Source organism: Bactrocera neohumeralis, chromosome 4 (assembly GCF_024586455.1).
Source record: "Bactrocera neohumeralis isolate Rockhampton chromosome 4, APGP_CSIRO_Bneo_wtdbg2-racon-allhic-juicebox.fasta_v2, whole genome shotgun sequence".
NCBI classification, from domain to species: domain Eukaryota; kingdom Metazoa; phylum Arthropoda; class Insecta; order Diptera; family Tephritidae; genus Bactrocera; species Bactrocera neohumeralis.
Window position 1 is genome coordinate 73,386,807 of NC_065921.1, and position 15,625 is coordinate 73,402,431.

A 15,625-nucleotide genomic window follows, 5' to 3' on the forward strand; every position below is an offset into this window, starting at 1 on the left:
ATGTGTTAACGGTAAATATATGCTTTCTGCAATATTGCAACGCAATTTGCATTTGCTGTGCAGCAGCATAGACTCACTTGATAACAAACAACTAATTCAAATTGTTTTTTATAATTTTTAGCCGGAAATTCTAATTTACATATACATATATATATAAAATAATACATTGCAATTAAACTAGCGAAAAGTATATATATATATATATTAATTTACAATTAGTAAAGTAATTTGCTTAACAAAATATGCATGTATACCCTACACGCGCTGACTTGTAATGTACAAATGTTGTTTTTGTTTAAATAAAATTAAATTAAAGTTAATATTTTCTGCACTTTTACCACAATTTTATGCTAATTTTTTGTTTGTTGCTTAATAAAAACTAAATATTTAAATTTATTTATACAAAATTGCACAATTTTTCATTAATTTATTCATTAAATCATACACTTGCTTCCCAATTGCGTTAACCTAAAATAATATTTAAAACTTATTGAAGCATAAAAAATTCCAAACAACTTTCCAGCGTAAAGTGAAAAAAATTTATTACAAAAATTTAAATTTAGTTAACGTTCGCACGCTTTTTAAGCTATAAAAAATAAGGCCATCTTTCTTTGAACTAAATTTTTTTTTTTAATTTAAAAACAAAAACATTGCAATATTGCCAAAATTTTGTCAAAAATTCCTTTTTGGTTAAGTTAAAGCAAAGTGTGCATAAATACAAGTAAAAAAAAAGAGCGAAAATAAATAAAAGTATAAAAGTTTAAATTTAGTTACGTACATACATGCTATATAATTTCGTATAAAAAATTTTGATTTTTTGCTACCGATTCGATACCGAAATAAGTGTTAAAAATTTATAAATTTTGTCAGCCCAAAGCTTAGCTAAATGTAGTATATATATAAAAATATGTATATTTTGTATGTATGTATGTATGTGTATATATTATTTGCAGTGTGCAGTTGTTAGCAAAACGAGTAAATGTGAAGTGTACTAAAAAGTTTGTACAAAATTGGCTTAGAAAAATTAGTACAACTTTTTTTTTTAATTTTACTTGTCCGAAAATATTAAACTAGACGCACACGGCTGCTAAAATACAATTAAAGTCTTTTTTGAGGAAAAAGTGATTGCAGGAATGGCTTATTTTATGTAATGGTTTGTAGAACAGAGTTGCAAGCAGTTCAAATTCTGTATTTTTTTAATAAACATTTTTTTGAAAGCAACTGCTCGTTTTTTAAATTTTTAGAGACTGTATACTCATATGTAATATGAGTAAAATAAGTTGTAATTAAAAAAAAAATTAATTAAATTTTAATTAAGCATAATTAAAAAAAAATTAAATTTTAATTAAGAAAAAATTAAATAATTAAATAAAAATTTAAGAAAAATTAAAACCAATTAAATTTTAATGATGAAAAAATTAAAAAAATTTTGGAAGTAACTGCTAATTTTTGAACTTTTTAGAGACTGTTTACTTGTACATACATAAAAACATATTGTATAAAAAAATAAAATTAATTAGGAAAAAAAAAATAATAATTAAATTTTAAACAAAATTAAAAAAAAAAAAAAATTTTAATTAAGAAAAAATTAAATAATTAAAGAAAATTTAAGAAAAATTAAAACAAATTAAATTTAAAGAACAAAAATTAAGGAAAAAATTTGAAAGTAATTGCTAATTTTTAAACTTTTTAGAGACGGTTTACTCATACATACATATGTATGTATATTGCAAATAAAATTAATTAAAAAAAATAATAATAATTAAACTATAATTAAGAATAATTTAAAAAAATTTTAAATTTTTATTAAGAAGAAATTTAAAAATTATATTAAAATATAAGAAAAATTAAAAAAAAAATAAATTTTAATCAAGAAAAAATTAAATTCAAATTTTAGAAAAATTTAAAAATATTAAGTTTTAATACAAAATAATCATATTTTTTTTTAAGCAGAAATTTAAAAATTATATTAAAATGTAAGAAAAATTAAAAAAAAAATTTTAATCAAGAAAAAATTAAATTCAAATTTTAGCGAAATTTAAAAATGTTAAGTTTTAATAAAAAATAACAAAATTTTGATTAAAGTAAATTTTTTATGAAAGAAATTAAATTTCGTTTAAAAGTACATTTAAAATTTTAACTTGAATATATAATTTAAATTTTATACAAAAAAATTCCTTTACATTTTTCATTATGTAAGAAAGCAACAGCTAATTTTTTTTTACTTTTTAAGGGTTGAATAAATTACTTATACATTTGTATAAAGCAAATAAAAAATTAATTTTAATTTGAAAAAAAAAAAATTTTATTAAAAATTCAAATTAAAAAAAAGCGAAAAAATTTAACTTAAAAAAGTACAAAAAAATTAATTATTGTTTATTTGAAAAAAGTAGAAAAATTAAATTTTAATTAAGAAAACCCCGAAAAATATTAACTTAAAAGTTAAAAAAAATTAGTTTAATGAAAATTAATTAATTTTATATATAAATTAAATTGTAAATAAAATTTTGTATCTTTCTTTTTAATTTCAATTAATTAAAAATATCTTTTATATATAATTTTTTGTTTTTGTTTCTTTAATTAAAATTTTGTATTTCTGAAATTTTAATTTCATTTTAATTAAAAAACCAAGAAAAATAAATAGATAAAACATATTTTTAATTAATGAAAATTACAAAATAATAATAAATTTTGTTTAAAATTTAAAGTATATATAAAAATTAAATTTATTTCAAATTTTCTTTTTTACAATTTTTGTTATTTTTTTTAATTAAAATTTAATAATGCATCGGCTAATTGTTTACTTTTTGCATATATGTAAATTGCAAATGAAAAATACATTTTAATTAAAAAAATAGAAACATGAAATTTTAATCAAAAAAAATTTAAAAAAAGATAAAATTCGATTAAAAAATTAATTAATTTAATTTTAATTGTAGTTTATATATTTTTCTTTAATTATAATGAAATTTTAATAAAAAAAAATTAAAAAAAAATAAATTTTAATAAAAAAAAATTAAAAAAAAAATAAATTTCGATTAAAAAATTAATTAATTTAATTTTAATTGTGGTTTATATATTTTTCTTTAATTATTGCTTGATTAAAAATTTTTATCTTTTAATTTTTTCTTAATTATAATTTAATTTTTTTTATTTTTTTCTAAATTAATATTCACTTTTTAATTAAAAAATATTAAAAAAAAAAGTGTTTATTAGATGAGTTTTCAATTTTAAACATATTATATTCGAAAATTAGCAGAAATTGCAAAACAAACAACCACAACCACTTTTTCGTTATTAATCTATGCCTCTTGCAAATAAAAAAAAAAATATTCAAAGCAAGCATGCTATATTGATTTAAAATATTCGCAATGCTTTTTTCAAAATTAAAAAAGAAAAAATTTTGTAAATGCCGAAACTATTTTTTCGCGTTTCATATACATACATACATATGTATTTCGAATAGAAATGTAAATGAGCAAAAAAAAATATTTATAATTTACAATTTTTTTTTCTCAAACAAAAATTTATATTATACAATTACATGCATATAGCTATGAACATCCACATGTGGCTAGAGTACTAAACCAAAATGCCGCCAAAAGTGAGTTTTCAAATGTTTTTTTATATATGTCGATCCCAAAATGCACTCAGCAATATAAATGTACGTATGTGTGCTTTTAAGTTGTATTTATACAATATAATTACACAAAAAAAGTTTTTGAAAATTAAAAACGTAGGAGGGAATTATGACGTATTTACTTTGCTACTTTCGCTATTCAGTAGTTTCAGTTGTTTAAAATTATTTTTCTTGTTTTTTGTTTGTATACGTATTAATTTTAATTAACTTAATTTTTGTTTTCATTATTTGTATTAGTTAAAGTTTAGTATTTGCTGCGCTAATATTAGTGTGATATTCACTTTCGTTTTTAAATATAAGTTTTTTTACTTCACATATTCATTTAAAGTTATTTTAAATATTATATTTTTAATATAAAAATCAGTCCAACTTGTCGTTTTATGTGTATGTGTGTTTGTGTGTTTTAATTGATTATTTTCACTTTTCATAATTAAAAACAACGGAATTGTATAACTTTCTAAACAAACTTGAGAGAACTCTGCGTTCTGAAATGAATTATTGAATGTCACATAAAATCACTTTGCTACTTCAGTTTTCGTATTAAATTTATTTTGCATACAAATGCTGTTTATTTAATATTTAATGAAAGCATTGTTTTTGTTTTTGAGTGTTGGTAATAATATTATATATTTTTATGGAAAAACTTAGGTTATGTATCACTTGTCATGTTAAAAAAAGAAGAATGTAGAAAAACTTTAAAGGTTTCAATTGTGTTAAATAACAAGTATAAAAAAAGAAATAAAAATATTTTTAATTTAAATAATTTAACAGACTGCAGACAAAACTTGTGAGCTTAGTTAATGATGCTACAAATTTTCGGCTAATTAAAAAAAAATTTAAGTAAAAATAATCGTTAAGAAAAAATTTTAATTTAAAAAAATTAAAAAATAAAAAAAATTAAAAAATAAAAAAAATTAAAAAATAAAAAAAAAAAAAAAAAAAAAAAAAAAAAAAAAAAAAAAAAAAAAAAAATTAAAAAAAATTTAAAAAAAATTAAAAAAAAAATGAAAAATTAAAAAAAAACAATTTAAAAAAATTTTAAAATTAAAGAAAAATAAATTAAATGAAAAAATAGGAAAATCTTAAAAAAAATACTCCAATTTGCTCTAAAGCATTTTTGAACACAGCTTAGTTAGATTTTTACAAACTGCACAAAGTGCTTCAAAAAAAAATTGTAATTAAAATTACAAAAAATTAAGCAAATTAAAAATAATTAATTAAAAAAATTAATTAAAAAACTGAATTAAAAAAAAACAATATTTAAGCAAAAAAGATCAAATAAAAACAATATTTTTTTTCTTTGAAACCATTTTAGTATGCAGTGAATTAACAGAAAGGAGCAGAGTAAACTTTCAAGCTTAGTTAAAGATTTTACAAACTTTATACTTCAAAACAAGTCCCGTTTTAAGATGTATTTATAAAAAATATTTTTTTATTTATTTTTTTAAATATAAAAAAAAGCAAAATAAAAAAATGTATATAAAGAAATTAAAAAAATATAATTAATTAAAAAAAATTAAAAAAAAATAAATTGAAGAAAATCAAAAATTAAATTGTAAAAAACAAAAAAAAAACATTTTTAAAATAAAAAGAACAAATTTTGAAAAAGAAGAAAAAAATTTAAAAAAATTAGAAAAAAAAAAAAATTAAAAAAATATATGTATGTTTATAAAAACTAAATTGAAGAAAATTAAACAAAAAATTAAAAAAAAACTGAAAAATTTTAAAAATTAAAAAAAAAACAAAAGATAAAATAAAAAAAAAATATTTTAATATTGACAAATATAAATTTTCGTCTGATTGCTACTGCTCAAAACTTTTTTTTTCAAAATATTATACAAATGGATGTTTTAGTCAATACAAATACAAAATATACACCGCGTAGCAAAGTACGTTTTATGCTTCATATAATACAACTTCATTGTAAACAAAATTCGTGCTATAAAATGCAAATTTTATTACTTTTTAACTTTCATTTTACTTTAATTTTTTTTTTTACTAAGACAGTTACTAAAAAAATTGTATATTAAAGCAAGAAAAAAAATATATTTTTCAAATATCCTGCTGTTTCTGTGCTCCAACATGTCTACAGTAGTTTACAACAATTTATTTTATTTATAATAACACATTATTTGAACAAAAACCAAAAAAAAAAATAAAGAAATCATAAAAATAATATTTAAAAGCATTTTATTTGCATGTTTGTTTATATATGTAAAGTCAATAAACGTAAGTGTAAGCGCTAATAATTAATTGTATAATAGTTAAATTATTGAAAAAAAAAAATTTAATATTTTTTACAACTGCTATATAAACTGCAAACAACTTGTTGCAATACAGTTAAACAGATTTTTGTTTCATTTGCATTTATTTATTTGTTTTAATTGTTTTTTATTTTCATTGTTTTTTATTTTTATTGTTTTTTATTTTCATTGTTTTTATTTTAATTAATTTTATTTTAATATTTTTTATTTTCTTTATTTTTTATTTTTATGTTTTTATTTTAATTATTTTTTATTTTCATTGTTTTTATTTTTAATAATGTTTTATTTTAATTATTTTTTATATTAATTATATTTTATTTTTATTGTTTTTTATTTTCATTTGTTTTATTTTAATTATTTTTTATTTTAATATTTTATTATTTTAGTTGTTTTTCAATTTAGCCTGTCTATGTGTTGGTATATATGTGTGTGTGCATATTGTTTATTGTTGTGTGTTTTAGTTTAACTACAAAAAGAGACTGCCTTGTGAACAGACCTATATTATATGTTCATGCTTTTTAAATGTCCGCTTAGATGTAAAGACGCCGCTACACCTAAATGTATGCTACGCTATAATTTAATAATAAAATTTATATTTTCTTTTTGTTATATATTATTTATTAATTACATACTAAGCGCTTAGTAATTTTGCTCCGTTTTTACAATAATTGTGTTTATATGTTTTTCATATATACCCTCTACGCCACGCACTGCAATTTGCTTACACAATTTTGCTGCAAAACAACAAACAAGTAAGAAACACGTTGTCTGCCATCAACAACAACACTTTCCCATTATTTAAATATATATATAAATACAAAATGACGACAGTACAGTAGCATTGATAATAATTTACAAGTATGCTTCGTTACTTTAATGCAACAATTTGCATGTGTGTGTGTGTGTTTTATACTATTTTTTATAATATTTTCATTGTGTTTTGCTACCACCGCTTGGTGCATGCCGCAACGCTTGCGCGCGCGCGCTCACTTAATCACTAAATAACTGCAGTTTTTGTTGTAGCTTGTACCGTAAATCAACAAAATTTAAAGTACACGCCTCCATATACATACATACAACGGTACGCGCCATCACATTGCCATGCCGACCAAGTTCACTTTAAATCGCCTTGATTGCATGTCTAGCTGCCATACAAAAATCCCAACTGCAACGCACGCATTGCCTTGCGTAACACCTGTGCTGGGCAGCGCCCGTACCCCACCGCTTAACAACGAACGAAAGCTTAATATATTAGACCAAAATAAAAATGGGCGCTACGCAGTCGGCGTATCACAAGCAATTAGCGTTGTTGCCACACTAGCTGCGCTGCTACACAGCTCATTCGAGCCCTTGAACGCCGCCAACAACGACATCACCACCATCCAAGACATCCTCGATGCTGTCATCCAAGTGCACGTCGTTGTCGTGCAACAAACGGCCATCAACACCACCACCACCACTACATTCACCACTGCCACCGAGTAGCAGTGCTTTGCCGCCGTATTGTGATCCACGCTTCCCATCATATGCTCCTGCTTTAGCTGTATGCCCATCATGTGATGGTCTCCCGACAGTTGCATGCCAATTCCATTGCCGGGACCCATTATATATTCCGGTTTGTGTGGCATGCAGCAGACCACCGTTCATGCCGATAGCGCTCGTTGAGACCGATGTGGAATTGGGCGAATTATTCGCAAAACCACCGGCGACCATGTCAGTGGGTGAACCGGAGGCGGACGTACTTGCGGCGGCTGATGTGGATGTGGTGGCGACTACGGCTGCGGTGACCTCCAGACTTTCGCGTTCGGCTTGCGTTGCCTGTATGTGTGATTGCACGGATGGTGGCACCGCATGTACATCCCAGATTTCTTCGAGGAATTTCGGCAGTTTACGATTCTTCAATTTCAATGAGAAACACATTTCGGCATTCTGATTGCCCAGCGTGCGCAGTTCCGTTAATATGGAGAGTAATTTGGCGAAGAAGACCAGACTCTTGGTATCGCCGCAATGCCGATTAATTATATATACGCGCAGCGTATTGATGTAGTAACTTTGTATCGCTTCGACTAGTTCGGCCTTTTCGAGTCCCGGCCGATCGGAGAAGATCAAAATGGCAGTGAGGAGAGCGTATTCGACGTTGTCGACCTTCATCGAGTACATCTGCCGACAAAAATGCAATAGATCCTCAATATTATCGGCCACACCGGCCATTTTGTACGCATCACGCGTATATGAACGATTGTTGGCGAAGAATATGGAATCCGAACTGTGATCGTAACGTCGGGCCATACGCAACATCATTACTTCCGATGAGCAGGCCTGTAATTTTTCGTTACAAAAAAGAGGTTAGTTTCGAAAATTTTTGAAACTGTAATATACAATAAATATATGAATCGTGCTCACCTTCAGCAACGTGATTTGATCTTCTTGTGGAATTTTCGTAAATGCCGGTAAACCTTTTGCAAACTCCACAATAAGTTGTACTGTCAAAATGGTAATTTCGGTTATATGCCGAAAGCTGACATCATTTGGGCTTTCGTTTTCATCGGGGGTGCTCTGTGTTGCAAGATATAAAAAATACCGTTAATTACTTAAGGAAACATAACAGCGTATAAAAAATAGGTAGTTAATTTCACAAGCTGATGCTTATTTGTCATTAAGGCGAGTTTGAGGTTAGGTACCCTGCACGCTCTTTCGCTATCGACAACCATTGCTCTTATTTTTGCTTTCGCATCTACTGTGCTTTGATCTCTACTCTTATTGACTTACCATAATACTCTTCAGATCTTCCTCCGATGGCTGTTCATAGCCATCCTGATACCAGATCAGTTTGTATATGACCGCCAACTGGTTACGCGTGAGCGGCGGAATGTTACTCGCCCTGCACTTGGCCACAATATCATCAGGTAGCAACTGTAAATGAAACACACAAAGTAAACCATTATTGTTTATCTTTCTTTCTTTCTTACTGCAAGTCGCGACTTACCGGACATGTTGGATGCGACGGCGGTTCACAGTTCATCAGTTCGAGTATTTCATTCTTAATGGATTCGCTTTTGCATATGATCGGCGAATTACCAGTAGTTTGTTTCTCTTTCTCCTTTTGCGCCTTCTTCTCACGCCGCTTCATAGCGCATTGATTCTCCGGCACCACGCATTCCGGTCGCATACCCACCGCCAGACATTTCTTCATGCGACATTCTTGACATTTTCGCCGCATATACATGTCCATTTCACAGGAGCGCCCGAATTTACAACAATAAACGGCATTCTTCGTGACGCTGCGCCGAAAGAAACCCTTACAACCTTCGCAGGTGAGCGCATTGTAATGGTAGCCGGATGCCCGATCGCCGCACACCAAGCACAGCTCCTCCTGTAGGCGCGGCGCCGGACCTTTTTTGATCTTTTTGACATCACAACTTTCATTTGCCGAATAGCCGTTGAGACTGCTCGACGGTGAGAGATCATCGCGGCCTAGAAAGTGAAGAAGACATAGAGATTATTAAGTAAAGAAGCGTGAAAGCGCTATAATGAGTGACTTAATAGGTTGGTTCAAGGTTTGAGCGCATACATTTTGGGTAGCAATTTACGGGCGGCATTTATAGCGATATAGAAAATATCATCTGCTGATGTCACATCATCACTAAACATCATTTGATATTTTCAAAACTAAGAATGTAGAATTTTTATATTAAATAAATAGGTGTTAAGTTCACAGCATTATGCGTGCTATCAATAAAAGATCACATGATGTAATCACATCATCACTAAAGTTTTAAAAAGTAAAGTAAATTGAATCTTTTAAAACTGAGATTTTACAATTTAATTTGAAATAAAAATTAGTTAAAATCGCGCCATTTTACAAGCAACATACAATAGAACATCATATGATGTGGTCACATCATCAGTAAACATTTTCAGGATTGAAATTTTACAAATTTTTTTAAATAAATTTAGTTAAAACCGCGACAATTTACAAAAGATATAAAAACATCATATGATGAGGTCACATTAACATCTGAAAATTATTTGATATTTTTAAAATCTGAAATTTTATTTTTTTTTTTCAATCATGATTTTAAAACGCATTTTACAAAAATCATATATAAAACATCATTTGATCCAATCATGACTAAAAACATTTTATATTTTAATTTGAATTAAAATTTTAAAAAATAAAATCAATATAAACATCACTTAGAAAACATCAGTAAATTAAATGATAAAAATGTAATTTTATTTTATTTTTATAATCACGACATTTTACAAACGATATAAAAAATCATATATAAAATATCATATGATAAAATCACATCATCACTAAAAATCATTTTATATTTTTATATTTGTAATACTACAAACTGTATTTTAATTCCATAACAGTTAAGATCGCATGTGAAACGCAAAAGCGATATAGAAAACATCATATGATGAAATCACATCTTCACTAAAAATCATTTTGCATTTTAATATTTGTAATACTACAAACTGTATTTTAATTCCATAACAGTTAATATCGCATGTATGCGTTATAGAAAACATCATATGATGTAGTCACATCAACATTACTTTGAAAATCTCAAAACTGAAATTTTACATATTTTTTTTATTCCATAACAGTTAAAATCGCGAGTTTTAGTTGTGTTATAAAAAACATCACATGATGTGGTCACATCAGCAACACATCACAACTTGAAAATTTCAAAACTGAAATTTTACAGTTTTTTTTTAATTCAATAACAGTTAAGTTCAAAAAGTTTTGTGTTATAAAAAACATCACAAGATGTGGTCACATCAACACTAAAAATCATTTCAAATTCTCATAATCGAAATTTCATAAATTTTATGCCCTGACGCTGGTTTAATTGTGTTTTCATGAACACTACACAAAAGCATCTTATAATTTGAGTTTTAAAATTTGATTATAAGCACTTATTTTATCACGTGATAACCTTCAAAAACAATTACACAGCATTTTTTTGATATTTGCATATAATTAAACATTTACACAAATTTACTACAACATTTCACAACAAATTTCATTACAGAAATTCAGTTCTTCTAATTTCGTCCACAAGTGATGTCATCAGTAATTTAAAAACGCTTCAGTATATCAGTATACAAAGCATCCAAACAAAATACAACGCAATTACATATATATATTTTTTGCAATTGAAATCCACACATATTTACATTAGACTTTCATTCATACAATTCTATAAGCGAAAATTTTTGACAAGACACACAGCTTTTGTACTTTTAACGCCGCAACTATTTTTGAGCTTCACTCAACAGGTGAATGTGTAAATACTTTTAACCAACGCACGTGTCCATAAAAACTGAAATATGAATTGCGACGCACGCAAATACAAAAACAAAACATAATATTTAACACACACACACACACACAAATTAAATTTCATAAACAGGTTACTGACAACACACTAGATACAATGACGCCGCAACAACAACGCAGTGTAAATTTACCTTCGAGCATTTTTGGTACAACAATTAGACATTAATACGAGAATTTTAAACACGCACAATGACAAACAGCACCGACCTATCTACGGCTGTCTGTATGCACTTGGAACTAGACTAGAAAGAAGTACGACTTTCTAAAATTATATTTCGGCGAAATTTCTTTATTTTAACACTGACACTTTGGAACCTTGGAAGACCCCCGAAAAAGTCGTAAAACTCGTAAGAAATGTTGAACTGCGACAGCTTTGATTTCAAAACAAAAATGCAAAATGACGCGCGGTCAGCAGATCGGCGGATCGGTGAACCAGCGGCACTGAACTGAGCCGGTGAAGATGAATGACAAAGCAGAGCGACAGCAAATACAAATATACAAGTAAAATATGAAGATATAATAAGACACAAAAATCGTGCATGTATATGCACAAGTGTGTGTAAGCACGTAAAAAGACGCGAAATGTGTGAGATTTCGCTCTCTTCGCTACAAACGGGCATATATATAGGTATACAAGTGGGTATATATATGGTTAACAATGACTAAATGAAGGTCTCACGAATTGAGCGCGACCTGATTGTTAGCCATAATTTAAGCCAAAAAATAATCATCGACAGCCGCGGCGTATGAGTAATCGACGAATGGTGTGAATAAGAAACAAAGCGACAAAACGACGTTATAACGAAGTGACCGAATGATTGCCGCCACGACAAAATACAAATATATTTGTTAATAAAAAAAAATATGTACATATGTTAATATGTACGCCTGTATGTACATATACATATCTGCATATAAGTATATATGTCTGCATTCATATATGTTCAATGGTATGTGTATCGTTCTCGACCGCTTAATAGAAACATTAAGGCAACGAAAAATTCGTATTGCCGCTGTCAAAATATACTTTTCGACTGGTTTAGAATGTTAATATATTGCTGTGCTGCCTATTAAGTGGCTTTCAATGCATTTAATAAAGCACAGACATACTTACATACCCATGTTAAGTATGTATGTATATGAATGTATGTACATATATGTTATCTAAAGGCTTGTATACATGTCTACAATACACATATGCGCGAATGTTTTTACGTCCATATGCAAATGCCGAAGTACAGCAATAAATTATGCATGAGCGTTTGCGCACAAGACCGGTAAACCTTAGAAAACGATCGCACCAAAAATTGATATCAAATGTGACGAAGCGAGTTATAACACATTATGTTATGTTAATAACAGCGATGAGTTGCGGAGAAACTAACAGTGTGTATGAATATTAGAGAGTGGAGTGCGTAAGCGCATTTCGACGGTGAGTTAACAGTAATACTTTTTTTATTAATATTTTTGACTTCAAAATATCTTAATTATTAAAAATATATTAAGTAATTTAAATATTTTTTAATTTTGCATATTTTAGCTTTTGTATTAATTATTTGGATTTAAATGAATTTTTTTATAATTAATTATTTGATATTAAATTAAATTATTAAGCTATTAATTATAAAATTAAATATCTTAATTATTAAAAATATATTAAATACATTAAATATATTAAATATTAAAATATTTTTTAATTTTGCATATTTTATCTATTGGATTAATTATTTGGATTTAAATGAATTTTTTTTATAATTAATTATTTAAAATTAAATTAAATTATTAAAGTATTAATTATAAAATTAAAAAAAAAAGTTTTCATTTTAATCCAAAATATTTATTAAATAAAAAAATAATGTTATTTATGTTTTATTACTATTGTCTAAATATTTACGAAATATTTTTGCTTTTTTATGTTATATTATCATTTTGGATTGAAATAGAAATTAAATATTTTTTTTTTTATTTTTTGTCAACATAATTGACATATTTTTTCGACTTTTTTTGGAATTTTTTATATTAATATTTTGCATTTAAATTACATATTTTTTGAATGTGTAATTAAAATTAAATTAAATATTTTGAATTAATTTTTTGGATGCATAATTTGGCAATAAATTAAAATGATATATTTTTTGCCAATTCAAATAATTTTAGTTAATTTTGTATTATACCCGCAAATAGATAATAAGTATTTTAAAATTTAAAATTAAAAAATTTTTTTTTTTAATTATTGCCCGCCACAGTTGAAAAGTTTAAGAATTTTTATGGCAGTATAAATCTATAATAACCCTTGCATACGTACTTGTATTAGCTATAAAATATACGTATAATTAATTTTTTTGCCTTTAGCCGTATTATATCAACTGCTCTGGCTTCAGTAAATTATTAAATATTTACATATGCACACAATGAAGGTACAAGCATATCTTTAAAGGAAGCCGCACTCAAAAATTGTAAATATGTATATGAATTGCTGAACTGTTTTGATATAAAAACTATAAGATATACATCCATATAAATAGTTTTAAAAATATAAAATAGGAAAGCAGCAAGCGCACAAACGCATGCGCATTCACTTGCTCGAAAATTCTCTGCGCCTATACAATTAACTGGCGCTTCAGGCGGCACTTAATACGTGTAAAGAGAACATAAGCGAGTAGCTGGCATTTGGAATTTTTGATATGTGCACATTTTCAAATTAGTATGCTCTCGCGTCATGGCGTGTCTGCCGCTACAGCTGCTTACTGTGATTTTCAATATACTATATTGCATGAAAAGTCTTTGAAAGTGATAAAAATATGTATAAAATTAAGTGAACTGCAATTATATACTATGTACATATATATTAAAAGATTTTAAATATTATCGTTAAAAGTCAATTGATGATAATAGTAGTAATATCAACTATAATTTTTACGACATAAGTTTCCTTGAAATTCGGTTTTGAATATATTTGCTTAGTTTACTATTGATAATGGTAAAAAATAGCACTAAAATGCTTTACTTCACATTCTGTGTTTGAATCGTCATTAAAAAAAAAAAACAAGTTACTCATACGCAGCGTATGCACTTATGTCGCTGTACAAGCACTGGCGCCAGGAGTCTAACTGTGAGTTTGAATTCTTAAAAATGGCATGACAACAATAAATAATAGTTTTTTTTTATATATTTAATAATTTTATTAAGCAAGCCCGAAATAGGTTAATTTTTATAGAGCTTTCGTTAACTATCTTTTCGATTTTTTTCCATTTTGGCAGACAAAATGCTTGAGACCAACTAACTTAATGTTTGTTTTATTACATTCAAGCATCTGGAGGACTATAAGGAGCTGTAGGAAATGCTTTACACGCAATATATCTTGGCATATAAAGGGGGAATGACTGTATGCAACAAAATTTGAACTTCACATAAACTGTGTAAGTTCAATAAAAATTAGAAGTAGTTAGAATCGGGTTTCTAATTTATTATTATTTAATTTAAAATTTTGTATTAATTTTTATTTGTTTAGTATTATTTTATTAATATTTCGGGTTTCGAATTATTTATTATTAAATTTTTTTCAATATTTTTATATCTCTTTTTATTAAAATTGTTTTTTTTTTTGATTTTTTGTTTTTTCTACATTTTTTAAATAATTTCTTTTATTAAATTTTTTAGTTTTATTTAAACTATTATTTTTATTTTTATTCATATTTTGTATGATTTTCTTATGCACATTTTTATTTTATATTTATTTTATTTTATTTTTACCTTTTTAGTATTATTTCATTAATAATTCGGGCTTCCAATTACTTATTATTAAATTTTTATTAATAATTTTTAAATTTTATTTTTGAGCAATATTTTAGTAATTTTTTTTTGTACTTTTGATATTTAATTTTGTATACATCTCTAAAATTTATTTATGTGATTAATTTTTTTTTATTTAAATTATGTTATTATTTTTTTAGTATTATTTAAACTTTTACTTTTATTAATTTTTTTATGTGTTTTTTTATTCAAATTTTTATATTATATTTATTTTATTTTTAACTTTTTAGTATTATTTATTATTTTTGTATTTTTATTCAAACTTTTTTATATTATATTTATTTTATTTTTACCTCTTTAGTATTATTTATTATTTTTAGTATATTTTCGTATTTCGGGCTTCCAATTACTTATTATTAAATTTTTATATTTTTATTATTATTTTTTTTTACTTTTATTAATTTTTTTTATTAATATTTTTATATTATATTTCTTTTAATTTTTATTAAAATTCGGGCTTCCAATTACTTATTATTAAATTTTTATATTTTTTTACTTTTGATATTTTTTAATTTTTTTATATATTTTGTATACATCTTCTAAAATTTATTT

General features: G+C 25.5%; 1 protein-coding gene across 1 annotated transcript in view; it reads right to left on the bottom strand.

Annotated features, from left to right (window-relative positions):
• Window positions 1-6,236: 6,236 nt before the first annotated feature.
• Window positions 6,237-15,625, bottom strand: part of LOC126756674 (ecdysone receptor) — a 310,622-nt gene continuing 301,233 nt past the window's right edge. Inside the window, exons 4-7 of the mRNA XM_050469911.1 lie at window positions 8,891-9,378; window positions 8,674-8,817; window positions 8,308-8,460; window positions 6,237-8,223 (exon numbers count right to left, since the gene is read on the bottom strand). Of these exons, the coding sequence (XP_050325868.1) occupies window positions 7,243-8,223; window positions 8,308-8,460; window positions 8,674-8,817; window positions 8,891-9,378 (1,766 nt within the window). The 3' untranslated portion in view covers window positions 6,237-7,242. The remainder of the gene's footprint in view (window positions 8,224-8,307; window positions 8,461-8,673; window positions 8,818-8,890; window positions 9,379-15,625) is intronic.